This window comes from Rhea pennata, chromosome 5 (assembly GCF_028389875.1).
Source record: "Rhea pennata isolate bPtePen1 chromosome 5, bPtePen1.pri, whole genome shotgun sequence".
NCBI lineage: Eukaryota > Metazoa > Chordata > Aves > Rheiformes > Rheidae > Rhea > Rhea pennata.
This window is the reverse complement of record NC_084667.1, coordinates 59,569,200-59,596,108: the sequence shown is the minus strand read 5'-3', so window position 1 is coordinate 59,596,108 and position 26,909 is coordinate 59,569,200. Positions and strand designations below refer to the sequence as shown.

The 26,909-nt window shown below is 38.1% G+C and overlaps 1 protein-coding gene across 1 annotated transcript in view; it reads right to left on the bottom strand.

The window, feature by feature from the left end:
- Positions 1-427: 427 nt before the first annotated feature.
- Positions 428-26,909, bottom strand: part of ASPG (asparaginase) — a gene marked incomplete at its 5' end in the record, with an annotated part of 47,364 nt that continues 20,882 nt past the window's right edge. The window contains 10 exons of the mRNA XM_062577701.1: positions 428-1,911; positions 3,582-3,640; positions 3,965-4,064; positions 8,788-8,874; positions 15,061-15,224; positions 16,134-16,229; positions 17,348-17,467; positions 20,682-20,795; positions 23,770-23,955; positions 25,412-25,524. Coding sequence (XP_062433685.1) covers positions 3,593-3,640; positions 3,965-4,064; positions 8,788-8,874; positions 15,061-15,224; positions 16,134-16,229; positions 17,348-17,467; positions 20,682-20,795; positions 23,770-23,955; positions 25,412-25,524 — 1,028 coding nt within the window. The remainder of the gene's footprint in view (positions 1,912-3,581; positions 3,641-3,964; positions 4,065-8,787; positions 8,875-15,060; positions 15,225-16,133; positions 16,230-17,347; positions 17,468-20,681; positions 20,796-23,769; positions 23,956-25,411; positions 25,525-26,909) is intronic.

The following is a 26,909-nucleotide window of genomic DNA, read 5'->3' as shown; positions in this document are numbered from 1 at the left end:
GTTCTTGACTAAGCTTTTTTGCTGTTGTTCTTTAATTGCTGTTGAAAACACACAGATACCTGTGCTGTACAAGACCAGAATACTGTCCTTCATTTTTTTTTAAAAAAGTATGTTTTGTACTTTAGATCAATGTTGTATGTTGCATTTTAGAAATGTAAGAATTTTATGGACGTTATTATTTAGAAAACTGCCTGTAGATCAAATCAGTTGATACTGAAAAGTTTAAGGAAAATAACGATGCTTGTATATGTATCACAGTAATTCTGGACAGAAATAAAGAATGAAAATGCTGCTATAGACAAATTAATTCCACCTGAGAATCATTTAAACGGAAACAAAGATTCCAATCCCAAAGAGGTAACCTGCAGAAAAGTTTATTAAGGCATTTCCTAGTTCAGTACATCAACTTTTAGACAATTGTCTAGGCAAGAGTTAAGATACTAGGTCTAAATACTGTAGGAAGAAAAGTCAACACTTTTTTTGCCTGATTGTAAAAATTTTCACAGATGTTGTTACATATATTCCATTTATGTATTTAGAGATAAAACACCAAAAAGGTGTTCAATTGGAAGCCTAATTTCTGAAGTTTACTTCAGATCTCATTTACCTAATTCAGTATTAATTTTATTCAATATAAAGAATGTTTTTGCTATGTAACATCAATTATTTAATAATGAGACAGTATAGTTGTATTTTTTGTGACTGCAGTTAAGAGGTGCACAAGCTCTTCACATTAAAAAAACATGCATTTTATTATTATTATCATTATTTAAACCAGGATATACATGCTATTTTCTCAAACTACATGCACAGTTATCCTGTTTCTGGTGGGATCTGATATGCAACACACCTTGGGAATCTTTAAATACTAGCAAGCTCAGTGCAGCTTTTATCCATGATAAGAATATCTATGGAAAGGGTGAAGAGTAAAAAGAGGGGGGGAAAATCTGCATTTCAAAGATTTACTTCAGATGAAGCAGATATAAAATCCACATAGATTATCATGGAAGCTGTAGATGAAATTAAAAGTTGCCTCTCCAATATATGCATTTGCCTGAAGTAATCTCTAAGTTTACACATTCCAGTGTAGGCACAGCTCAAAAGATATATCAAAAGATACATATTGCTTTTTTTTTCTGTAGTCTCAGTGTAGTGGAACTTTAAACTGAAGGTCTGTTAATACTCAAATCACTTCCATAATCCAAAGAATTAAGTGTCCAGTATGTAGCAATTTTGATTATATTCCAGTTAGGATGTGGTAAAGACACTATTAGAAACAAAACAATCAGTTCACTTAGACAGCCCCACAAATATGCTTTACGGCATCTGCCTCCTACTCATTTTAAGTGAAGTTTTATAGTGACACACTAGCGAAGATTAGTACCCAACTTCAGGCAGATGCCTATGACTGATTCAATTGTTTGCACTGACACTCTCAATTGCTGTAATTGCAACTGATGAGATACAAGCTGTTGCAAAAAACACAGTGAAACCAACATTGTTCCTCAGAGATTTTACTAGTTTAAACACAGAAGTGTACAATCCATTTATTTTTCTTGCTATAAATTCACCACAGTATTTCATTTTGTTACGTATGCAATACTTCCCTCATTGATTTAACATACGAAGATTCAAGAGGTCTACTTGAAAACAGAACTTGTACAGTAAAGAGATAATACATTCCAGCCTCACTGTTTACTTTAAAAAATCATTTAAAAAGTGATTAAAACCTAAAGCAGCAAATCATTTTTAGAAAATCAGTGAGGCCTTAAAGTTGCATCAATTCTAGCTTTCCTGCATGCTTGATGTGTAGCCACCATTCTTTCTTTCTTTTTTCCCCCCTGTAACTGCTTAACGTCATTAAGGATTCAAAGCTGGTTTTGCTGAAGATCAACGACCATCTTCTACAGTCTATGGAGAAAGAGAAAATGTTTGGTTTAGAACTGGATGGTATCCAAAACCTTTCCAAGAAGAGTTTAGCTTGTAGCTTGTCAAGCAAGTTCTGATGAAGTCCTGAAGACTTCCTTCAGGCTGCCTACACTACTGATGGCTCAGTCCAAAGGAATTAAGAGATGATCCATACAGGAGTTGAAGATTTAACATATTCCCTCTCCACTTGCAAAAGGAAAGTGACTTGTGCAGACATATTTCACTGATAACGGAAATCCATCTGCAACGTAACGCATACTCTGAAGATATTTATAATGTCTTTTTCCTGGACTCTTGAAAACTTCCATTTAAATGCTGGAGATTGTGATTATATCTAACACCAGCTAATATCAGCAAAAAACAAAATAACCCCCCAAAACTTTACAAAAAGGCAAAAATATCTGTTTTTGTCTCATGTTCTCATTTAGACCAGCACATAGTGACTCAAAACATGCTATTATTCCAGCTGGAAATCCCCATTCAGGTACGTGAGTTCACTTGTATTGATCAAATGGGCCAAGCAAGATGCAAGGTGGTAATGGATGCAGCAAAACATTTAACTACATTTTGATTTTTTAAAATAAAAGACATCATCCATTCCCAGTGTTTTAAATCTCTGATGCATTAGGCTTTTCAGTATACTGGAGAAGAGATACCAGAATTAACAGTGTATTGCATCAGAAAGGAATTCTAAGAAAGAAAAAGCATGTTTTAAATGTCTTCAGTTACAGTGAAGCACTGGAGAAGGACAGATGCCCAGACAACTTTACTACAGAGAGACCTGTCAGATCTGATGCTTTGAACAGGAGGTTCACACCCATCTCATAGCACAGTTAAGGAAATGCACCTTGCATATTAGCAGTAAGAAAGAGATTCACCCTGTGAGTCCATGTCCGGATTACAGCCAGCTAACTATACGTAGGGTCTGAATGGGAGAGAGGGCAGCCCTGTCGTGCACCCAGGGGACCATACCCTTGGCAGAGCTCTGTCCTGAAAGGAAACTTTCTACTATCTATTTAGGTAGCCGTAACTAGTTTTCATCTGTTAAGAGTCTGCCTCATGTTTTCAGTGGTGGTTGACCTCATTGCCAGAAGACGGTCTAGTATAAAGAGCTTAGTGAAAAAGCGAGTGGGAGAGCACACGTGGAAATGGGGTATGTGCCACAGTAGGACCTGCTGAGTGGGAGGCTGCGACAGAACGGCCGTGATCACGTCACAGTTCTGCTGGAGGAAGGGATGCTGCTGTGCTGTAGGCATGGCACCCTACAAAACACAGCTGGCAAAGTCCCCGGTTAAAGCCACTTCCTCTCTAAAGCAAACAAAACAGAGGAGCAATTCTTTGTACCAGGCCAATACAACAATATACTGCTGCCCCCATCATTTTTGTTATAAGAGCATTTAGACACCCCATCAAGTTCAGACCCATACTGTAGAATGCACCATACAAATCCATGTCTAGCAGTTACAATCTCAGACGGAAAGAGGAATAAACATGAAGGATCCAAGTACTCAGGGTTATATAGGAAACTAAGGCAGTGACAGCAGCTGAACTCAGATGCCCTAGATGCTCGTGAGGGCTTGAATATAAGATCCCCCTCCATACATGCTGATTCATTCATTTCAGAAGCCTAGTTCTTCAAAACTCAATCTTACCTTCTTTACTGCTAATGTCCAAAGAAGTCAAGAATCTCTGTATGCCCTTTAGCCTTTGCCTGTAAGTAGAAACATGAATAAATCCTGCCATCCTGTGCAACAAGACATGCAAATACTTACTTGTGGGAAGTAAGAGTACGCTACCACAAAATAAATAAAATCCAATTTAAATTTTAATTCCTCTGACATGGATGAGAATATTCTGACTCCAATGTTTTATTACTTCAGAACAGTACCAGACTTCAGAGTTTGAAATACTCTTTAAATCAGTTTATAGCCTCCAAAGCAGCAGTTGGTTTTCCCAAAATAATATTGTCTGACAGTGTCCATTATTACTCACATAGTTAGAAGACCATATGGAGTAGAGCAGTATGCACACTTACTACTTCTAGGGCATTCCTGCCATCATAGCCAGTTTGCTCCAGGTCTGCACCGGCTTGGTACCAAGCATACAGCCCATCCACATCACCTTTAGCTGCCAGGCTGGAAAAAAGAACAGTGACATTGGCTCTAAATCTTTAAGTTCATTGTGTTAAGTTCGTTAAGTTCATTCTGTTTAAGTTCATTAAGTTCTACTGTGTCCTGTCACTTAGCTTGGCACCTTAGGCAAACACCGAACCAGAACAGGCTGAGCATGGCAGCTGGGATAGGGAGGTAAGTAAAGGAACACTATTACAACAGCTTTGAATAGCTGAGCAAGCAACACAGCTTGATGAATCAGTTCCTCAAATTAAGGCTGTGCTGTAAGTACTTACAACAGGCTAGTTTCACACAGTGGGTGTGACTATGACCAAAGGGGAAAAAAAAAGTCATGTAGTTTCATATTTCACAACACAATACTTATCTCATGAAATGAGTTGGGGGGAGGACAATAGCTTAATCAAGGTGTTACCGCATCAGGGAGAGCACAAGTAGACGTGCTAGCAATCAGTGTGCCTATTTTAAAGCTGGGGGGGGGGGAACCTTAAGAAATTTGCATAACTATGTTCACTATCAGAAGTTATGCTAGCACATTTATGTGTTATCACTTGGATAGCAACACAGCTACTTTTTTTTGAGTTTTATAGGGCAATTTGTAAGACTTAAATGGACAGCAAGACAAAAAAAAAAAAAGCTTATTAAAGATTGCCTCTATCTGCCATATACAATCAACAGTGGAAAATATCAAAATTAATCATATACAAATAAATGAATTAAAGTTTAAAGAGAAATGTAGACCAGAATGTTTCTTTGCGCATCTGCTGGTAGTCTCATCCATAGTATTTAAGATTCATTTTAATTTTTTTTTTTGTTAGAGAAAAGCTAACAGTCTCTACATAAACTAAAGCATGACTGCACCAAGTCTGCAGACAGGCTGAACCGACAGCAAGGCAGCAAGGACTACCTCCAGCTTTTCCAAGATACCAGTGACTGCCAGGTTCCAGAACTAGCTGCCACTACTTGCTACGTACTTTTTGACTGTGCAGCAAAACTACCCTGATAAAAATCAGGTGAGCTTGGAGCTCGTCAGGAGAGGGGAAACCCCTCCGAACTCAGCCACTACACAATTTGTTGCCTTAAGCTGTGCTCCCTACGAAGAAGTGGCATACTGCTGACAGCAGGGATTGAGATGGTGAAAGGCTCCTCCATATGAGAAACAAGCTGAGCAGACCTGGCAGACAGTGGAAAAGCCAGGAAGAGGTAAGGGGCAGTCGGGTAAGCTCATGGAAGAAACCCTGACAGCAAGTCTGCAACAAAGAAGGATCAAAAAAATCACTAATGAAAACTGCCATCACAAGGAAGGCCACTGGGAAGCGATACAGAAATAGAGGAAGGGAAAGGAGGTTTAAAAGGGAGCTTGGTAGGAAGTCCTTAAGGAAACTGCAGGAAAAAAGAGTAAGCATTAGTGAAGCAGAGAAGAAACTGCTTAGCAGCCACTTCTGGAATACAAGAATTGTTTTTATTTACAGAAATAACTCTCCTGCTGTCAACAGTGCAATGTCCTGGAATTAAGGAGGAAACAAACACTAAGCCTAGAAAGCCTAGCAAGAGAGAGTTAAAAGCTTTTCAAACACTGGACAGGAAAGCACTGTATTTGCCAAACAGAAACTCATCGTTCAGCCATGTGCATAGTGGAAACCACTCTGAGCAAAGACCAGCACATTTAGAAATATTACCAGCCTACACACCTGGGGCAATGCAGCTAGCATCGCTGTAAGCAACAAACAAGGACTGCTGCATTTATCTGGAAATTAACTGCCTAATAGCACCTCTTCGGAAAGAGCAACTTAACTCGTACTGCCAGGGGTCAAAACTGCAAAGTGGTCTCCTTCCATGATATCAGAGCAATCCAAATACATGGAAGTATCTTCAATTTTGCAGCAACCATTTATAGATCAAGTTAAAAACACATTCTACAGGGACTGTGATCCAGAGAACAACAACAACAACAAAAAAAAAACATAGCTTGTGAGAAAAATTAGATTTATCTCTAAAGAGAAGACACCTACCATTCACTAAGTTGACTATAATGAATACCACAAAAAGTTTTCTCCAATTCCCCACCTCCTTAGCTAAGCCAGATGCATCTGTATTTCCTTCACTTGCTATTAGTGTACTTCATATACTCAAATAATACATAGGACTTTTCAACATACACCATAGGGAGTTTTGCTCTGTATCTTTTTTCAGTTATTTATGCAATTCTAACTACAGTGCAATCCTGCAATTCTAACTGCAAGTGCAGCCTGCAAGCAACAAATTCATCGTTTCTTATCAGGAAATGGAATAAAAATAACTTCAATATACACTTATCAGAATATTTTAAAACTGCTTTGTTGACAACTTACCACATTTTGCTAAACTCTGATTGACACCTCACAGAGCAGATAATCTCATGGATGCTGCCTATCTATGACTCTTCCATTTAGAAAAAAAAATGATTGTGTACCCATTACACAGGTCCAGTATGGCTAATATAGCCACAATGATGACAGAAAAGTTAAGATATCAAGAACAGTAACAATACAGTTATGCTCTCTGATTTGTGCCTGCTGTCAAACTAGTAACAAGCAAACTCAGTTACAGGAGCTGCAGTTTAAGGGGCACTTTTTAACTCTTAAAACATATCAAAATGAGACCTTTTTTATTTTAAACCATATCATCATCCTTACAGAGAAGAAAATCTTTTTTCTTTTCTTTTTTTTTTTTTTGGGGGGGGGGGGGGAGAATAAATACTCTAAGATGACAAGAGCCCAGCTCAAGGCATGAGTTGTTGTATCTGGAACACATTTGGGAGCAATGTTTTTAGCCAATATCTCCATGTCTCTCACAGTCAAGCACAATCAGATTTCTTTGAAAGACAATAGGTATTAGAAGTTTGTTCCCAATTCCTTCAGAGATGTATTTATCCCTCCTTCACCAGCCTCCATAGAATCACAGACTAGTTGAGGTTGGAAGAGCCCTCTGGAGATCATCTAATCTAATCCCCCCAACTCAAGCAGAGTCAGCTACAGCAGGTTGCCCAGGACCAGGTCCAGTCAGGTTTTCAAAATCTCCAAGGACTGAAACTCCACTATACTCTGGGCAACCGGCTGCAGTGCTCATTCTGGCAGGAGGACAAGACCTCAGAAGTAATCATTTTCAGGGATGTGGGTAGCATTCTGTGGGAAAAGCCCACTGAAAAGTCCACTTTGGCGCAAAAGGCTATGCAAGGCCCTCTGAAACTGCAAGAGGAAAGTGCCTCAGCTACGCAGGAGGAGTCTGTGAAAGAGCCAGCATTCACTGAGCCCTGATACTTCAGTGCTTTCCTTGAAGCTTGATCATTTTTTTCAGGCTGGCCGCATCCCTGCCACAAGCTTTTCTTTTTTTCCTGTGATTTCTGTTACTGGCTCTGCCTCTGGCTATGGCATGGACAGTCAAGGTGCAGCTATGACTCCAACTTCTGGCTCCCTTGGAAGAGCCACCAGCCTGCTTCCTGATCTGCACGTGGCACGGGAGATTCTCTTCCCCTCCCACCCCGAATCCTTAGTTCCACGCCAAGTCCTCCTTCGGCCTGTGAGCACACGTGCGCTCCACCCTCTGTGTGGAATATTTACATTGTTTTTATATTAAACTTATTACCATTAATACAAGTGTAAAATATCTCAAAGCCTCAAATGATTGTTGTCAAAATATCAGCTCTGAACAACAGAGATCATGCAATAGGGATCTGGTGTGTACAATGTTGCCTAAAATGCTTTAACAAACTGCGTCAGAACAACTTTTTGTTTAAATCCCCTTGTTCTATTTTTGGACGTACTACTACTATCAGGTCAGCTAGCCAAACAGGTTCTGCGGATGGCAAAAGGGCTAAGTAAGGGGCCAATTTCTTTGCAGAGGAATGTAGTTCTCTAAGCCACTCCTCTAATCTTCTTGACAGCTGGAAACAATGCAAACTAAGAATTTAGTTCTGTCCTATCACTTGCGGTACCCCAGGAAGCGCATATTTTAACTTCACGATAAAAGTGATTAGCCAGTCTATGCCAGGATTACTGAAAGGACAGCGTCCAGTCCCTACACAGAATGCCCATAAAAACAACTAGCCACTTCAGGAGATATAGAAAACCTTTTCACAGTTTTCAGGGTAACCTGTTATTCAGGACTAGTACTGGAAAAAATAAAATCAAGTCTCTTTTTTTTTTCCCCAATATATATTTATATCGTTAAAATACATTATCTAAGAGCAAATAAATGGAAAATCAGCTTCTATAGAGGATTATATTCTCTTAAGATTAAATATAGGAACAGGGAGCATTTGTTCAAAAGTTTCAGGGTTAAACCTATTTGTGTATTCAATCTAGCTATTTTTGAGAAAAATTGATCTTAATAAAATAAAAATCCTAAAAATTATGCAGTATGTGCAGCTTTATTCTCAAACAGAGATGTTATTAAAACAGTCCTTACTCAAAGACCTCCCTCCCCACAGTGAAAGTACCTGGGAAAAAGGGGCATAGTTGCCTCCAGCTCACTCATACCCACAGTACTCCCTGCTTTGGAGCTCTCCTGAGTCACTGCTGTTCTGGCACAAGAGTTGATTCTTAATTTCATCACTTCACTTGCTTCCTCAATATTAGTCTAGCACAGAAATAGTCACACATCATACGCCGGGGACCCAACTGTTCTTTGGTAGTTATTTACCAGGTTTTCCATCCCAGTTTTATGACCAATAACTTACAATCCCGTTTACCTGCAGAGTATTGTTCCAGTGTTCTCCAAGTCATGGCTCGAAAGGTGAGCTCCAGTTTCTCGTAGTAAGTGAATCACTTCTGTGCGCCTTTATGAAAAGGATGGAAAAAACAGTTAAAGTGTTTCGACTTGTAGGTTTTTTTTCCCCAAATCCAGCATTATTCACGTATATAAACAGTTAGTGAAAGTTCTTATACAGATATTCTGCATCATCACCATAAACAGAACAAGGAGTGTTTCCCAAGGTGACATGTGCAGTAAGAGGATTTGCACTCCCTATTAAAAAGAAAAAAAAAAGTCAAAAAATTCATCTCTTGATTGTCTGCCTCGCCAGGTAAGCGTTGAATCTTTATGTTAAAGCAGAAGTTGATCACATTTTCAAGGCTTCAAAATTGTATTTTTATGAGCTTTGCACAGAAGCACATGATTTCCTAATCCTTCCCTCCCACCAACACCTTTATTATTTATTTCCACCTGGAGTCTTTAGGAGGTCGGTCTTGTCCTTTCCTTTGAGTTAAAAGAAAAATTAGGTATTTAAGCACTACCAGTCAACTCCTATTTCTTAGTCACCTGCTTGAGGTGGTTTATGGAAAAGACCACGTTAAAGTCTCTAAAGATACTGTAAGTGGGTGAAAAATTGTGAGATAGATAAAAAAAAAAATCTGCAAAATATCTTTTTCAAAAAGTAACTTAGTGAAAAGTTTAGTACTATTTTTGAAAAGGAAATCAGGATGTTTTCTTCTGCAGAATAAATGATCTAGTTCATGAATCCAAAAGCAGAACTTTTCTCCAGAAAAAGCACGATGACACTAGTAGTTCAAGAATATTTCATAGTTCCTCTTTTAAATAATTTACATATTTTGCAGATACCCTAATACTCCAAAATGAACGCTTAGACATATCACCATCGTAGAAAATATGTGGAGTTTCCCAATTCATTATCTAAAAACTCATCTGAATTAATTCAAAATAAAAAATAAGTTTACATACATGTTCGGCTTCATCACCTCCGAGGTTACCATGTGCCTTCCTATTTTAGGACTGGACTAAATGCTCATCTGATCACATTATTTCTCTTAGGAATCTCCATCTTGGGAACAAAAAGTTACTTTAAAGTTACCCAGCTGATGCCCATATAAGTTTATGCATCTCATATAAGATATTAATTTACAAATTAGAAACAAAAAATATGCAGATGTTATAGGTACCATTTCCCCTTTCCAATAGTAGTTATTTAACCTACTCTGTATTTCTTTTTAACTGCATTCTTTGTTTCATAGCAAAGCATTGCTGGAACAGCACGCACTGCAAGTTTGTTCAGTTATCTAAAATATTTTCTCAGGAGGGTCCCTTACGACCTGGCAAGTCATCCACAAGCATCTCCTTGAGGCAGCAAATAATGGCAGTGCTTCCTATCGTTCAGTCTGCAGCGAAGGACGAACGCTACGTTTATGAAGTTTAAGTTCAGTCTTAAGTGCAACAGTAATTAGCTGAAAATGAATCTGATCTAAAATGGATTAAAATAGAACATACTTATTCATTCAAGCTCATGTTCGGCACTGAATTGAACGTGGGTAACGACTGCTTCCTCTGCAATGTCTGCCCTAGCTTATTGCACATTTCTCACTTTATGCTCAAAATCACACCATGAAACTAGTGCCCTTTTTTTCTTTATTTTTAGATATAAGCTGTGCCAGGGGACAGCACTAAAAGATAAAAGGGAGCAAAGGATGTAATGTTTTACATTGTCTTCCTCAATGTGCTCCCCTTACAAAATCCTTCTTTTCTCAGGATTCCAGGGAAGAGCCAGGCTTTTCTCTTCTGTTACTGTAACTGTTCCCTGCTCACTGGTAGAAGACTCCCTCCAGAATGCACCTCTTCTCGCACCTATGCCGCACGCTCACTACTGCTCCGAGTGGGACTCCCTATGCATTTGTGATACAAACAGATTTTGGGAGATTTATCTCACATGTTTAAATGAAAAAAACAAAGTAGTTTCAGGTGAAATTTTTAAGGATTGAAACTCACAGTGTTTACAATAAGCATCTACAATATGGCATCCATAAACAGATGTATACTATCCTGAGGATAATGAAAAGTTCAAAATCATGTTTCCTGGCATGGTAGGAAGGAGAGGAAGGGTTGCACACCACTGCTCATAAAGTGACGGGTAAAGGGGGGCTTGTTTACAGAAGCAAAAGAATAAGGGCAAATAGTAATGCACAACCTAAAAGTATTAAACTTAGTATTGTGACTGTGAAGAGCAGCTCTGTCCAAGAAAGTAAACGGACCACCTCTTACGTTCCCATAACTCAGCCTGAAAACTATGCAGGAGGTAAGTCACGCAGCAGCTTGCTCCTATTTGCATCCAGCCAGTATCTACATTCTAAAGAAAGTTAAGCTCTCTTCAGAGTACCACTCCTTCTATCTTACACTTACGCACAAGAGCATTATTCATATTTCAAGAGGCCGGCTTTGAATTTTGTGATATTTAGTATGTGTCTCAGGTACATGAGAACTATTTGTCTCTGGAAGCTGTTTCTTTAAGTGCTGCTTTTCTGTGGCTTTAATAAAGTCTCAAAACGATCACAGTTTAGCTGACCTTCAGATCAGAAGTTCAACTATGTCTGGAGCCATAAGCTTAGGAACAGATCAAACGTGATTTCCATTCTAAGGTTACAGCCCGTAACCAGCAGCAGAGAAACCACAGGATAATCGAAGTTCAAGGTGTAGAGGAAAGGCCAACCTCATCATGATAGCCCTGGGGTGCACAGCTGCTTGTCCAGTCTAGCCCCACCTGATAAGCAAGAGCCCTGAGGAGCTATTGTCACCTGTGAGCTACACCCAGCTCTTCCCTTTCTAAGCTCTCCAACATCTGTTACCTAACTGTGGATGTTGGTCGGCCATATGCTCTAGAAACAATGTTATTTTGCGTATGTTGTTTAAGTTAGACTTTTAATACTACCACTGTTGTATGTCTTCTCTCCAGCAGAAAAAAACCAAACAGACAAGCAGTGTTTCCAGTGTCTTTGCCTGCTAGATTCCATTACTGATAACACTGAAGATAAAAAGCCAATTTATATCTACTATTTTTAATGGGTCAAAAGCAAAACAAATGGCTTGATGCAGTCTTCAGATATTCATTGCTGTGATCAAGTGTGAGTTCCAGGTAAAGGCATCAGACCTTCTACCACTTCATGAGTACGCTGGATTTACAGGAATCAAAGTGCTGTACGGTATGATCATCTCAGGCCTTGCCTTGGCAGAGCTTATTAAAAGTGAATCAACTTCAAAGGGATGAATCATACATGTGAAATCAACATGCATGTAAGAGTTTGCAGGGCTGGGGCCTTAGGGTGTACACCTTCCACCAACTCTCTTTAAAGAAATGCAGGTGTAATGTATATCCAGACTTGACTGGCTTCATTTTTTTTTAATGCTTGCTTCCCTAGCAACTGGAATGGTTATGGCAGGATCAGCTTAGTTTTCCTCATTCAATTTTCCAGGTGATAGCACTGGGAATTTTATACTCAAATACTGTAAGGACAGACTTCAGTGTGCTTTTGCAGTCAGTAGTGTTTAAATTTTCACCCTACCTTAGATTTCCTCAAGTAATGTAAATGTAACCTTGCAAGATATCAAGCATTTAAATTCATATTTTCGTGGGAGGTGATTTTACTGCCTCTAATCTGATGTTCTCGCAACACTATACCAGCAACTCCCCATACTCAACCTTTTACCACTGTACTATAAGTAAATAGAAGTGCTTTTACTGTGCAAATTATGCATAATTTTTATTCAGGACATTTTCCTGCTTAGAAGAGTTTCTGTTATTAAAAATGTATTATTCTATTGTTTTGAAAATGAATTATCCCTTGAGGGTATTCTAAGAAGTTAAAGGAATGCTACTAATTTTGATACATCAGGCAACTGGCCTAAATTAACAGTGGTCTGTTTAGGTACATGCATAAAGTGAATGAGACTAGAGGTAAACTGCACTGTTAAAAATGAAAAAGCAGAAATGCAGTAGTATATTTCTTATTTAGGAAAGGACTTCATAGCCTACCATCTAAAGAAACAAAGGAAGAGTCACTTAAAGTTAAAAATTTTAAAAGACTATCATGTATGAGACTACCGATCAAATTGCTGGTTTACAAACTGACAGTGCTAGGTTAAGAAGCTTTTAAGAAGACCATTTTTACAAATTATCAAATGGAAAAGAGAAATCAATCATCATTATACATATTTGCATGCTAGGTTAAAAGGCAAGCCACTGAGAAATGTGACATACAAAACAGATAAAAAGCTATTTTTAAGATAAGTGGATACTGTACTGCAATTATATTGCAATTAAACAAAAATTAATTCTCAGAAAATGGGATTAAGCTGATGCAATATTCAGTAAAACTGAGAAAGTTACAATATTAAACAGTCTAAAACACTGACTGTTCATTAAGATCAGTTTTCCCCTCTTCACTCTCTGCCACTTAGTACATTGTATCAGGTTAATCTCTTCCCTTTCAGCACACAACCGTTTAATAAATAGAATTTAAATATTTTTGTAGCAGAAATCTTTTTAGTGGGTATATAACTATACATGCATACAGCTGCCTGATCTCTACAATTCTCCTTTATATGGTTATCAGTATGAAATGCAGTGTGAGCATACAGCAGATCTTAAATACAAATTTATGAGATTAATTTTAGGTCAACTCATTCCAACAGTAGAAACAAAAAGAGAAACTGAAAATGGTTAAGGTGCAGTTTCCTCTTACAGTTCTCCACAACAAAATGGGTGTGCAGCTTTAAAGAGCTTAAGAGTCATAGTAGGAGTCTAATATAGGAGTGGCAACGCTAAGGAATCCAAACAACAAGCTCATGTGAAATTCCTCAGGCAGTAGTTGGGTGCGGTAAAAAAAGTAGGTGCCTGATTTGCAGGAACATTTAATAGTATCTAATGCTTTAGCATTTTCTCACATTGGACTAGGGCCACCTCTCTTCAACTGTGAGGTTATTTGCTTGATTTTGCTGTTGGGCTTGTTTTTGCTCGGAGACTTCAAGGGTTTGCCACTGAAGGGCTTATATATCTCTAAAATAAAACAACAACTATAAAGTCATAAGGGACCGTGCAGTAATACAGCAAGAGCACAGTGTGTACACATAGGACTCCAAGTCTCAAGTTAATAGGGCCTGTTGAGTTTTCTACATCAAGTCTTTGAGACATAAAAAGCCTTCAAAGTATTCATGCAACAAACGCGTAAACAGGATTGTCAGACTTCCCCAGAACTAACTTCAGCTTGACTGACTAGATGAACTTGTCAACATTTGAAAGCTGTAGGAATATTTGGGGACAGACACCCATGAAGACTATTGAAATGGTATCATTCCAAGCTTCTCTTTGGAAAAAAACTTTTCATCTGCCATTGTACTGACGGAACATGAGATAAGGAGCTGAAAGGGGATCAAAGACACATTAAAATATTAGGGCACGCAGCTTCTAACAAGTCAGAAGACCAATGGCTCTATGAATCCCCTGAGTATAAAAACTAAATGTTTTTTGAATTTTCTTTTGTAACAGATGACTCCAATATTCTGTGCACGGCCACTATGCACATGGAAAAGGCCAGCAAAACGGCATGTCCATGCCTACCATTCAGGAGTTTTTGACATCTAGAACAGGAAGAGGAAATCCACAAACCAGGCAGAGCCATGCATCTATTCCATATAATTATGAGTGGGTGGAAGAGAAAAATCATAGTCAGTCACCCAGTAAGAAACTAGAAGCAGCACAAGTAGAAGGGAAAGATTAAAACATGTCAGCATACCAGCGTAGTTTCTGCCAATTGAAACAGTCTTTTCTTGATGAGAAAGGGAAGGGCACAAAGAAAACAGACAGCCCAGCATCCTGCACTCCCCCTTCTGACAGTCAAAATGAATGTTCAGTCTGGTTATGTTTTATAAGGAAACCTCATAGCAAAGAGTGGAGTCATGAAGCTACGGACAAAGACTTGGCGGGAAAGCAGCAATAAATTACCTTAGTGTTAAAATTTTGCATCTGTACATAGTTGTTTGCTTTCATTTGAGATTATTTTTAAAAAACCCTTTAATTTAGGCAAGTCATATCCTTTGAAGTGAAGCTGTTTTGTTATTTTAATTGCTGTCATTTACATATGATTGCTGATACCAAAACCTACCAACGCGGATGGACTAAAACGCAAACAGATATAAGGTTTATAAATGTTACATAGAGTAGTATACAAATCAGTTTTGTTACCTGAATTGGACTGCATTTGTCAGTGGAGTAGATCCATATCTGTCCCTAGCATAAACAGTTGCACCAGACATCAACAAATATTCGACTAGTGGTAAATGCCCTTCAGAGGCTGCAATATGAAGTGGAGTTCGGCCATCGTAGTCTCCACAGCTCAAGTTTCCACCCTACAAAAGAACAGATCCTTCACATGCTAAAAAGATAATGGCTGCACTGAAATGGTTGGAATAGATGCCCACATCCCATTTTAATTCAGCCACTGATATATTAAGCTTGTCCAACTTACTTAAATTTTATCTTGCAGTGTTGTTTTCAGCACCAATAAGATAATTATTCCACCTTCCCATGCCCCCTCCTCTGCACATTATCTCATTACAGCTCCTTCAGTCATGCTGTTTATTGTAGTACAACATACAGCAGCTTTGTGCCTATTCAGGCAGTTTGCTATTTTAACTTGTCTTAGTTTATTGTTATTTTCAAGATACATTTATCCTTTTTCTAGGGCCATTACCAAAATCTCAAGAGCAGGGTAAGCCAGGGCAAACAGAAAAAATAAAAGAGGTATAGAAAGCTATACTGGGGAAAGACTTTATTTATATTGTATTTATTTATTTAAGTATTACCCCAGCTAGGGCTATTGAGAGAGCCCAAATCCTGATTTAGCACCAAACTGTGTTTTGCTTAAGCATAATTTTCAAGTTCTTTTTTTTTTAATCGCAAAAGATTTTCATCCAAAAGGTGGATACTATGAATATACATGAAGAAAGTTAAGTGAAGGAAAGCAGCACAAACCATTTTGAAGAGTTTCAAATTTAGCAGATAAGAACTTGCACATTAATCTACCTGTATTCTCACTGTTCAAAAGAAAACATAACAGCTGAGATCCAGATAGGGGAAAGAACATAGCAGTTCTGAAAGTAAAAGGCTGAAGCACCTAGAAAGTGACTGTATTAGCCGAAGCACTTTTATTTCAAGACTTATGTAGTTGTTTCCCAGAGGGTATGGCTTCCTCCCAGTCATTTACAGCTCTATTTAAAAATTCATATTTTGTACAAACAATGTTAATTTTATATTACCATTTCTCTTATGGCTTTTAGTGCATCTATGTCACCCACTTTAGCTGCAGCACAAGCCAAAGGTGGAATTAATGCATCTCTTATGGCTTCTAGCTCCTGAGAAACAAATAAAAATAAACACTTAGTATCATTCTTGTCTCTAATATGATTGATGTCCAAGTCACAAAAACACTGTCTTTACGCTTTCATGTAAAGTTTCCAAATTAAATTTTTGGATATTTAAAAATGTTAGCATTTCGTTCTAGGAAGGAAAGAAGTCTTATGTTTATTTTTACATTTTGTAGGTCCCATATCTGCGAAGATTTATATTGCTTCCTTCCAAGCAACTCTATGTACCATTTTAGGTGCACACACTAATTGCCATCTCTGGGAAATTTATAAACTGTCAAAATTACACCACAGTACAGTAAGAGAAACAGGGCTGAAAGGAGTTGGAAAAGACTATACAGTCCATTCTCCTTGAGACTGGATCAACCTATGCATGTGATTCCTCAGATATTTGTGCAACCTGTACTCCAGACCTCCACTGACAAATCCCACAGGCCCCTTAAATATTCTCCCATTTCTCACACACGCTAAAGAGCCATATAAGTATTCATCAGCTACTAAAAATCCCACCTTCCCTGAAACCAAGCCAAGAGCAAATGCTTGTATCTTGTAATGCTCTTCACTGAACAACTAGTGTTATATTTTCTTATTTTCTGATTGGGAGGAACTTATATTAAACACCACAAATTCTACTTGCGTAGTGCCTTACTTAGGATCAGCCTTCTCTGACTGCATGCACAATTAAGCTGTTTTATCCCTCATTATTTGGATTGCTCCAAACTGTCAATGCATTTAACCACAAAAATACAAAGCACTTTTTCATGTCATTGATACCCTGAATTATAGCAGCTGTCTGAGGCTTGTGATTGTGCACCCAGCCAGCCAAGAAAACAAACTCAAGCTGAAGCTACAAAGAAGAAAAAAAAAGTTAATGTTTTCAATTTAAAACATTTTAACATTATGCTTGTCATTTTGTCCTTTCTCCCTAGCCCAACTGGTCAGCTGAGATGCTCAGTATGAAAAAAATAAAATAAAATAATTAAAATAATTAAAAATTCCCAGTGCTCCATTTTTTTTCTTGGCTTTGTTGTTCACTTTTAAGCTAGATTCATTTAAGTGAGTTTACAGCTTTATGTGAGTTCAGTGTTAAATATTTAAGTATATACCTCCTTGCAGCTGATACTCAGAGATTTGGCAATCATTTGAATAAACTTGCTGTCTCTCAGAGAGAGCTTGTCTCCTGTGGGTACAACAGTCATTTCTCCTCTTAGGTTCTCACTCAGCATCTGAAAAACAAGCAATCAAATCCTCTATTAGTAGAGAAAAAATATGGTAGTAGTCTAATAAAGAACCTTAGGATCAAGTTAGAAAACTATTTGGAAGAATTAGGAATATGGAAACTAATTGAATGCAGACAAAAGTTTAAAAAGTGGTTACTGTTCAATGAAAATTGTAAGTTTAAAAAGAAAAAGAAGGGGGGGGAAGGGCAGGCAACTAAAACTTTCCTCTAAAGCAAAGAAACCAAGATAAGCCCATAATAAAACACTCCAATTTTTAGAGTATGCAGACAAAAGATCTCAAATGGGGTAAGCTACAGTCTACCTAAAAACACAAAGATAGTGACTAATTGGCAGAGTAAGCCTGAAGACCAGAATATTCTGAAATGATGCCCTTTATCACCATTCCCCAAACTCGGTATTACCGTCAAAACGCTTCCTGCACAGACTGTGTACTTAGGCCTCAAAACAAACCCCAGTGCAGCCTGTAGACAGTCATCTGGGGTTAGCTTTAGCTCAGCTGGTTAGTGTGGTGCCGCTAGTGCAAAGGTTGTGGGTTCAATCCCTGTACAGGCTACGGTGAGGGTTGGACTAGATGATCTCCAGAGGTCCCTTCCAACCTTATGATTTTATGATCTATTTTAATTGATTTTCATACAAGTTCATTAGCCCTGATATTGAATCTAGAGGGTCTACAAGTCATTCTGTATTAAAGCAGGAGCATAACAATTTGCAGAATGGGTGCATTCAATACAACCAGAAAGGAGAAGGAAAAAAAAAAAAAAAAGAAAAAAAAAAGAAGAAGCAGCAAGCTAGCTCACTACATAGAAGTTGCTTGAACATGGCAATAACAAAATGAAAATACTCTAAAATCCAGGTTCTGTGAGATCTGCAGAACAGGAAGGTTGAAGCCAGTCATTAAGAAAAAGCAACCAGTTTCCTCAGTTTTGACAATTTTACATACAGGCACTCTTTCATTAAAGGTTGCTGATGCAGCTATAAAGCATGTAGTTGCTTCAATTAGAATTTTAAAAAGCAGGATTGTGAAAGTTTGCAAGAACAGATGTGATGTTGGAAGGAGGAATGCCCTGGGTTTACTTATGCCTAGGCATGCCCTTTTATGAAAGAAACCTCCAAGCACTGACAATACCGCAGCAGTTTGCTGGAAGAGTCACATATACATGTAACTCTCTCAGGGGATACCAACCGCTTTGGCGCGCTTTTAGAGTCTGACAGGTTGAGATCGTTGCTTTGCACAGGTAACCTTAACAATTGGCACCCGTGTTAAATGTGCCCAACGCAAAGCCCTATGCACATTACTCAGTTCTTCTACCAGCTCTGCAGCCATTTGCATGTGTCTGGGGGCACATTCCTTGCTCCTTTGTGTTGAAAGAGAATCCTAAAATAACCACGCCAGCTTCAGGAAAGCTTCCATCTCTTGGGAGACTATTGTTTGGTGATATGTTTAGCTGGAGATGTTGCCACAGACAACTTATTTCCAAGCTTCCCTCTCCTCCTGGTCTCTACCGCTCATTCCTGCCCAGGCAACGCAGTATGCTGCTCCCTTAGCTGTGCCAACACAATTGTTTGTAGGTCTGTACAATGAGTCAAATGAGGAAACCAATCCTGCTTTAACTCAAATAATTTGCAAAAGTTATTTTGCTTCTCAAGCCATATAAAGGAGCTCCTGGCACCACTTCATAAACGCTGTGTAACACTTTTCAAAGGCAGCACATGAAGGTACAGGAATACCTTGTGCCAATGGTGCCTAAGATGACATATCACTAAGTCCTCACCTAAGCAATTCAGCTACATACTGCAGAACTGGATCTCACATTAAATTTTAATCCATAAACCTAAGCAGAAAGACAGCTGAAAAAGTTTCTCCTGTCCCAAGTCAAATATTCCTCTGTGCAAGAATAATAAAGTCTACATTAAAAAGAAGGCTAGTATACCTATAGCCCAGGTTGTGAGCATACCAAGGGAGCATCAGTGAAGAGCTTTGGTTTCTAAAGCATACATGCACAAAAACATGCTCACTTGGAAGCAAAATAACATCAAGTCCACAGCACTAGATTTCTAATGTTTAGGCACCATTAATGAAAAATACCACTATTCTTCACACAGCATGATGTTAACTGTTAACCATGTTCTTCAGTTCTTGGACAGAGTATATTATTGCCATCCTCGCTGAAGAGATACACAGCCCTTTCTCCTCTCATTTTTCAGACCAAGGGCTTTATCAAACAACTGAAAGCTCAGAATCTGCAAACTATTTGTAAGCACAGTAAATGGTACTTCCACTCACCCAAGTTATGATCATATGTAACAATTATCATATGTATCTAATGTATTTGTCTCAGAGTTGCTACTAGCTGGAAGATACTGAGCCTGAAATAATGATCAGGTTTGTTTCAACTTTAATGGAAAAACCCCACCATCATCAGATATACATGCAGGCCCAGCTTAAGTCTAAAGAGTGACTCTTCATGCTGTCATTATCCAAAGTGTTAGGATTACGATTTCGCTGCATACAAGCCCAGAAATATGCATTCTGGCAGACTGCTGCTCTCCTATCCACGTCAGGGCATTTAACACAGAGCTAAAGATTCACTGTATTAAGGAACTGTACTATTTTAGGGGAAATGTCTTCATTAAATACCAATGAATAAAAAGAATCTTGCTAAATGGGTAAAGTTATTAAAATCAATTACAATGTTTTTTAAGATAATCCTCTACTTTTGGTGAATTTACAGGATGCATCACTTGTTAGAGAAACAAAATCTAACATTGACATGAGTAACTCTGTAAAGGAAGGGACTGTAGGCACCCTTTATCTTCAGAATGAGCTTTGGATGAAATCTTTACCCCACTGAAGTCAATGACAAGATCTTTACTGTCTTCAGTAGAGCTAGAATTTTGCTTTCCTATGAATTTTCACATACAGCTTTTTAGCAGAGATGTCCAAGATAGACCATTCCAGTTAAAAGATGGGTTGCGGTCTTCAACTGATTCATGCAGAGAAATTTCTTCTCTCCCAATCTCCATATATTTATTTGTCTAACAGCATTTTCCATAAGAAAAAAGCATATGACATTCACATTACGGCTCTGGAATCAATTGCCTTTAAATGCAAAGGAGAAGCTCAAGCCATTCAGCTAGTCAGAAGCTAGCACAGTAGATGAGAAAGTTAAAGCCTTTCAAGGTCACACTGAGTATTTACCTGCCTCTTCTTCTCCCAGCTAAGCTCACTCTTGCTGAGTGTGTATGACAGTTTAGTTAGGGCTGCCTCTGGTGTCATATCACCTCCAGGAATTATTCCAACATCAGCAAGAGCCTGAATAAAAAGGAATAATGACTCCAATTAGCATAGCACTCAGAAATACGTGTGCACACAAAAAATGTACATGAATGAGAGGGAACCACACAGAATACAATATACAGCCATTCTTCCACTGAGTCTTACCCCTTTTCAACCATAATTTTTGTAATTTTAGTTATCAAATACCTGAAATATACTAGAAATAGTTGAACAAAGATGACTTGTATTTTAAATTCCTTTTCATGTAATAACGTTGAAAAGTATTTAACCAAACACTTGCCACGGTCATTTACCTATGCTAAAATGGGAAGATTACAGGTCCATATCAGGTATCCGCAGAGCTGTCAGATTACTTTTACTGAAAAGCTGCAGTTATTCTGTTTTAACCCAGTGGCATTCCAAACGTTGCCAAATAGGCTGTTCTCTCACAGATGTATTTACCATTCTTTTACGGGATATTACTTTGGATGAATGCCAGCACTGCAGTGTGCTCACAGCAGGAGTGTTTTCACATCTTTCCAGGTTGCATTAGCAGTATATGATTTAGAACATACAACTGAAATACGCAATTTACACTGGTCTGAATAGAAACCACTACAAAAGATGATGTAATCTTTTTAACTTATCATTTCAATAGTTAAAAAAAAATCTGAACAAAAGCAGAAGGCAGAAATTAGCCAATCATCTTTGCGATGGCCAGCAAGTGCTATAAGAGCACAGTAAGCAAGGCAGCAAAGACAAAGGAGACCTCAGATCTCCTGTCCCAGAGACTCGTACCAGGGCAGACGCTCACGCTTCTCTAAATCACAGACCATCATGTTTACTATAACATGATGCCTCAAAGTGAAGCATCTTGCAGTAGGTTCCTTACACAGATTTGTTTTTAAATTCCTTGTATATAAATCGCAGTTTTGAAATTTGACGTGGCTTAACTAATAACTAATATTTTAGCAAGATATAGTGCCCTAATCAGTTCATTAACTACCTCTGAGAGCCCCAGACTGACATCTGACTTTTTAAAAGTCTCATTGCAAAATACCTCAGAGAAGGAACGAAATGGAGAGCTAGCCAGCGTTTAGAACCAAGGAACATTTAGGGTTTTTTCAATGGTCTTGGGAAAAAGGAGGACGAAGGGATTTCCCAGTTTCCTTCCTACACCTAAAGTCCCTTCAGTTACAACTTTCTGCTGTGTAGATAGATCAGAGGCCAGACACTCAGCTAACTGAAACAAGCACTTCAAGGGAAACCACAGACTCAGCTGAGCCACCTGACTAACTTGAATGAATAAAAAATGGCCTGCCTATATGCAAAGACCTGTAAAGGGCTTTATTTAATGAAAAAAAAACAAAGTAAAGCTAACATTACAGAGAGTTTCTATCATCCATTCATGATACTTCCTGTATATAGCAGTTCCATATGAAAGTGAATGAAAGAAAAAGCATGAAGTAGGATCTAGCTTTGCCATTATTTTCCTCAAGAGATGCCAAGAAAACAGACAACCTCCTTTAATGGATGATGAAGCAATACAATACATGCTCCACATAAAATATGAACACTTTTCCACATAGTCTTACACAGGGTTAGTGTGTAAGTGACCATGCTAGTGACCTGACCAGAATCTTTTAAACATACCAACACACTGGATCAGAGTGCAAAAAGCCATTTTTAGAGGTGTCTGTTTGAAGAATCTTTTAATCAGCATGTACAAAAGAGTTTTGTTTCTCCCAAACATTTTAGCCGTTCTTTTTAAGTAGGAGATCACACGAAAGTTAGGACTCATTTTCATATTGCTTTGCAAAAACAAACTTCATGTCTTTTATTGAGTCAACTACTTTCTTCTTTCTGCGTGAATGGTTCTATACAATCTATGTATTCCTATTGCATTTGCTACAGATCATGGAATTACTTCTCAAAGAACCCCCCACCCCTTAAGTTAGAGAAAAATTTAACCTACTCTCAATAGACAGCCCATAACAGAAAATGTAACATTCAAATACTGAAGGAGTGAAACCAAACTCTTAAAACTCCTTCCCTTTCTGCTCAAAACAGCAGATTACATGTTCTTGAAGCAAATATCTTCTAAAGCTGCATCAAAAACAGTGTTAAAATAGGCAGGTTTCAGCACCAGTCTAGAGGATCTAAGTTCACCTTACAGTCAATGAAGAGCTAGCTCTGCCAGTCAGGTGATTGCTCCCAAGAAAAACAGGTGTCTAAAACAGGGGGATGAGTCACTCTCTGGCAGTGCTTTTTGGATATTTAATGCCTTTTCATAAGGATGAGTTAAATCAGCTTCCTTCACACTACCACATGCAACACATACTCTCATACGGCTTTGAGCTCTTATTAGTCTCAGTGATGTCACGTCTTAATACAAAATTAAGAAATTCACTATAAAAAGCCTGAATATTAAGAGTATCTACATAAAGTCTGCTTTAAGCTAGCCTTCATGATTAAAAACAACTGATTTTCATTTGGCAAAACAAAGACAGATGCTTTCTTAGAAGCTGTTCTCCCAATCTCTCACCAAATTCAGATGCACTTCCAGTTAAATAAATGTGGGCATTTGGAACATTGCTTGGATTTGAAGGCTTTCTTGATGTTCTTATACTGTAAATAAATAACTGTTGGCCTATCAGATATTACTTTGTTTGATCATCTGACCCACAAGTTGGCTTCTAGCTCAGAGGCATCCCTTTGGGAGGCATATTAACAATATAATGCAATGGTATCCTGGAGTGCTGCACAAACAGGAGCCAGCAATAAGTAAATTGGGATTCGAGCTGACTATTTAGACTACTCAGGTTAGGAGTAACAAGATATTATTTGCAGACAGATATTTAAATCCTTCCAGCTTAAGCTTTTTCTGATATGATTATTTTATAAGCAGTATCTTGATGGTCTAAAAAATCTGGTTACTAAAGTACACAACCATTAGTGAAATGTTTCTTTTACACAGCAGTAGAATCTGAAATTACTGCACAGCCCTCACCTGCCCTGTAGCATAGACATTTGTAACACACCCTCGTAAACACTGGGTACAGTTTAGAATCACCACTTTTCGTTCAGTTGCTTTCTTCAGTTCTTCCAGCAAGTCTTCTCTGTTATTTGGGGCATTGCCACTTCCATAAGTTTCAAGTACAATGCCCTCAGTTGGAGGCTGAAGAAATGCTTTTACCTGTTTAAAAACAAAATAGGAAAGAAAGCCAAAGGATGTGTTTAAATCACATTAACACTTTCATACATGGCACAGAGTTTTTAAAAAAATTCTATTCCTATTAGAATCTTGCTCCTCATTTGCAATAACTGAGACTGTAGAATAAGCTTACAAAAATGAGAATTTCATTCTTTAACTTCCTTTAAAATTCCTAGAGGGATAGATTTTAAAATAAAGTATTTTCTACAGTCTGATCCCAGTGTGAAAAAGAATGCTGTTGTTTAAGTGCCATTAACAGGCTATACTGTTGCACCATGGTGGAACAAAAGGCTAGATTTACACTTACTAAATAAATACAAAATAATTCATTAATTGAAATTAGAACCCCCACTCCCACACCTGTCCAAATTCATTACTTCAGCAAATAGGAGTTTTGCCAATAAACATCTGGCTTACTAAGGGAGATAGCTTCTCACTTTTCACAAAAGAGTATTGCAATGAAGCCTCCATTTTTTTAACCCAAGAAACAATTCATTTAATTCACGGCAGAGAAAAAAGGAGGTACTAGTTCACTAGTCAATAAGGTAGCTATTGTATCTCACTGTGAGAGGATGCCTAGCAAAGTTCTCTTTCTAAAAAGATTTACTTTAGACAACCTAGATGTTTCTTTGGTCATCACATATGCTATATTCAATACACTGTAATCCCCCATGAGGCTAACTATGCAGTTGGAGTTTTTTTTTAAACAAGTATACCGCCCCCCCCCCCCCCCCCCCCCCGCTTTTCCATCTGTTCATATTCACCTAAAAAGAATGCAGATATAATTGAGGAATGCTGCTTAAACTACTGGATTCAATTTAAGATGGCAACAGCCATGCAAGACCTGTCACTTTAATGGAACTGATATAAGAACAAAAAATTTAAAAAGACACAAACTACATAAAACCACAGTTCTGCAAAACTTTTTCTAAAGGCTCAGAGCAACAAAATATTAGTTATCATCTTCAGATCTGTATCAATACAGGGGGTCATCCTAACCACCGGTGTGAGTGGAACTTAACTTTGAGAAAGAAGCATTAGTTGTAAAAAAAGCCAGTCACCTCCATGCCCTCTCTCCCCCCACTATCCTGTGCGTACTTTGGCAAGATATTTAGTAATATGCTTCAGTGTGCAGCAAGAAAGCACTCCCCTGGTCACTGTAGCTTGTACCTGTTTAGAAAAGTACACTTGACCTATTATTAGCACTGGTAAGAAATTAATTTTCAGTTCCAAGGCCCAGGCTGTTCAGATTTTGTCAATAGTTTGTGACGTAAAAATAGTCTTTGAATACCCTGGTATTAGAAAATGCTTATCAGAAGACAAGATACCTTCCCTTCCCTCCAAAAAACCACACTGCAGCTTCCAAACTTTGGCTAAGTAAACAAGTGTTTTGAGCATCATTTCATTCACTTCCAAAAAATTAAGTGCTGACACTTACAGCAGCAGCAGTGATTCCTGGGAAGATTCGCAGAAGCCCAACATTCCTGTTCATATTGGTGTGAACTCGAAATTTCTTTTTGGTATTGGCTCTCCACACTGTATCCCAGTTTACTGTTAAAAAGAAATGGCCTTCCTGATTTAGTATCAAAAACATAATATGAAGTACTCTTGTAGCCCGTTGCACTTACAGCATTATCTTATTTACACCTTATTTATTAAATGCCACAGAAATATGTGTTTTCAGGCCATATCCAAGTTAGGGTCAGCTGTGTTGTTTTACCTTTATTTCCAAAATAACTTAGATTCCAACATAAATCAGCATTATTCATCAATATTTTTGCTCTAGTTCACTTCCCAGAGATATTCAACAAGTATACTTGCTTCAATTTAATAGTATTTTATAGCAAAGACCTCCAAAATAGGCAGTTCAGTTTCCACTAGTGAACAGGATGATCTATCAGATACAAAGCTATATACCCATATTATAACCTCTCCAAGAGAAATCTCATAGTTGGGAAAAGCGTTTGACTACAAGACCTGACCAGTTCACACTGTTGAACACGTCCCGCTAGTACCAAATTTCCCAATTCAGAGTGCTCAGAAGCCTCAGCCAGCAGAACACTATGCAGCTCTGCCATAAGTGAGACATTTACTTGTCACACACTGATCAGAACTTCACTGTTTTGTAATTGGACCGATATCAACCTGAATTAATGCTTAGAGATCAGATCTTCATCTTCTCAAACATAAAAGATATGACAAGTTCTGAATGTCATAATAAAGACAAATGCAGTTACTGTAGCCACTAATCACCTCCAGAGTTTATTACGTAGTTACTAATGATTAAATAAAATAGCAAGGATTCAATTAACTCCGATTATACATTTAGAGCCAGAAGCCAGCTGTTTAACTAATAGTTTGTTGTGTTGCATTATTAGAAGCCAAGTCATGCATTATTGATTTCAAAACCTTACTGCTCCAATGCAAAAGCACAGTGCTGGTAGTTCTGACAACAACTAGAAGGCTGTGGTAGAGGTTTAACAAATGATAGCCAACAGCTCAGAGCATCATGTTTCAATGAAAGCAGTCCACACTGTAAGGCTACCTGTTTCCCCATCAAGATTTAAGCTTTTTAGCTTAGGATAAAACCTCAAGCAGCAAGAACAGATAGAAGATCTAAGTGCATAATACTGAGTTGCTCTCAGCCATGTGAAGAGTTACTCACACCAATTACTATTGCAATCTCTTGCCATCAGCAGACAGGCATTTGCAAGAAAATCAGAGAACATTAAGAGCCTGCATTGAAGCCTGCTCTTTTGCTTTATTACCAGAGAAACTAAAAACTACACTACACAAAGTCAGGACAAAAAATAACAACCCTCTATAAGACAATTCTGAAGTTTCCTTTCCTGTCATGGTGCCCTACCGCGAGTAGAGGTTCTTTATGTGCTTTCTGAAAAAATACTTATTTTAAACCCTGGGACTTATATGAATAA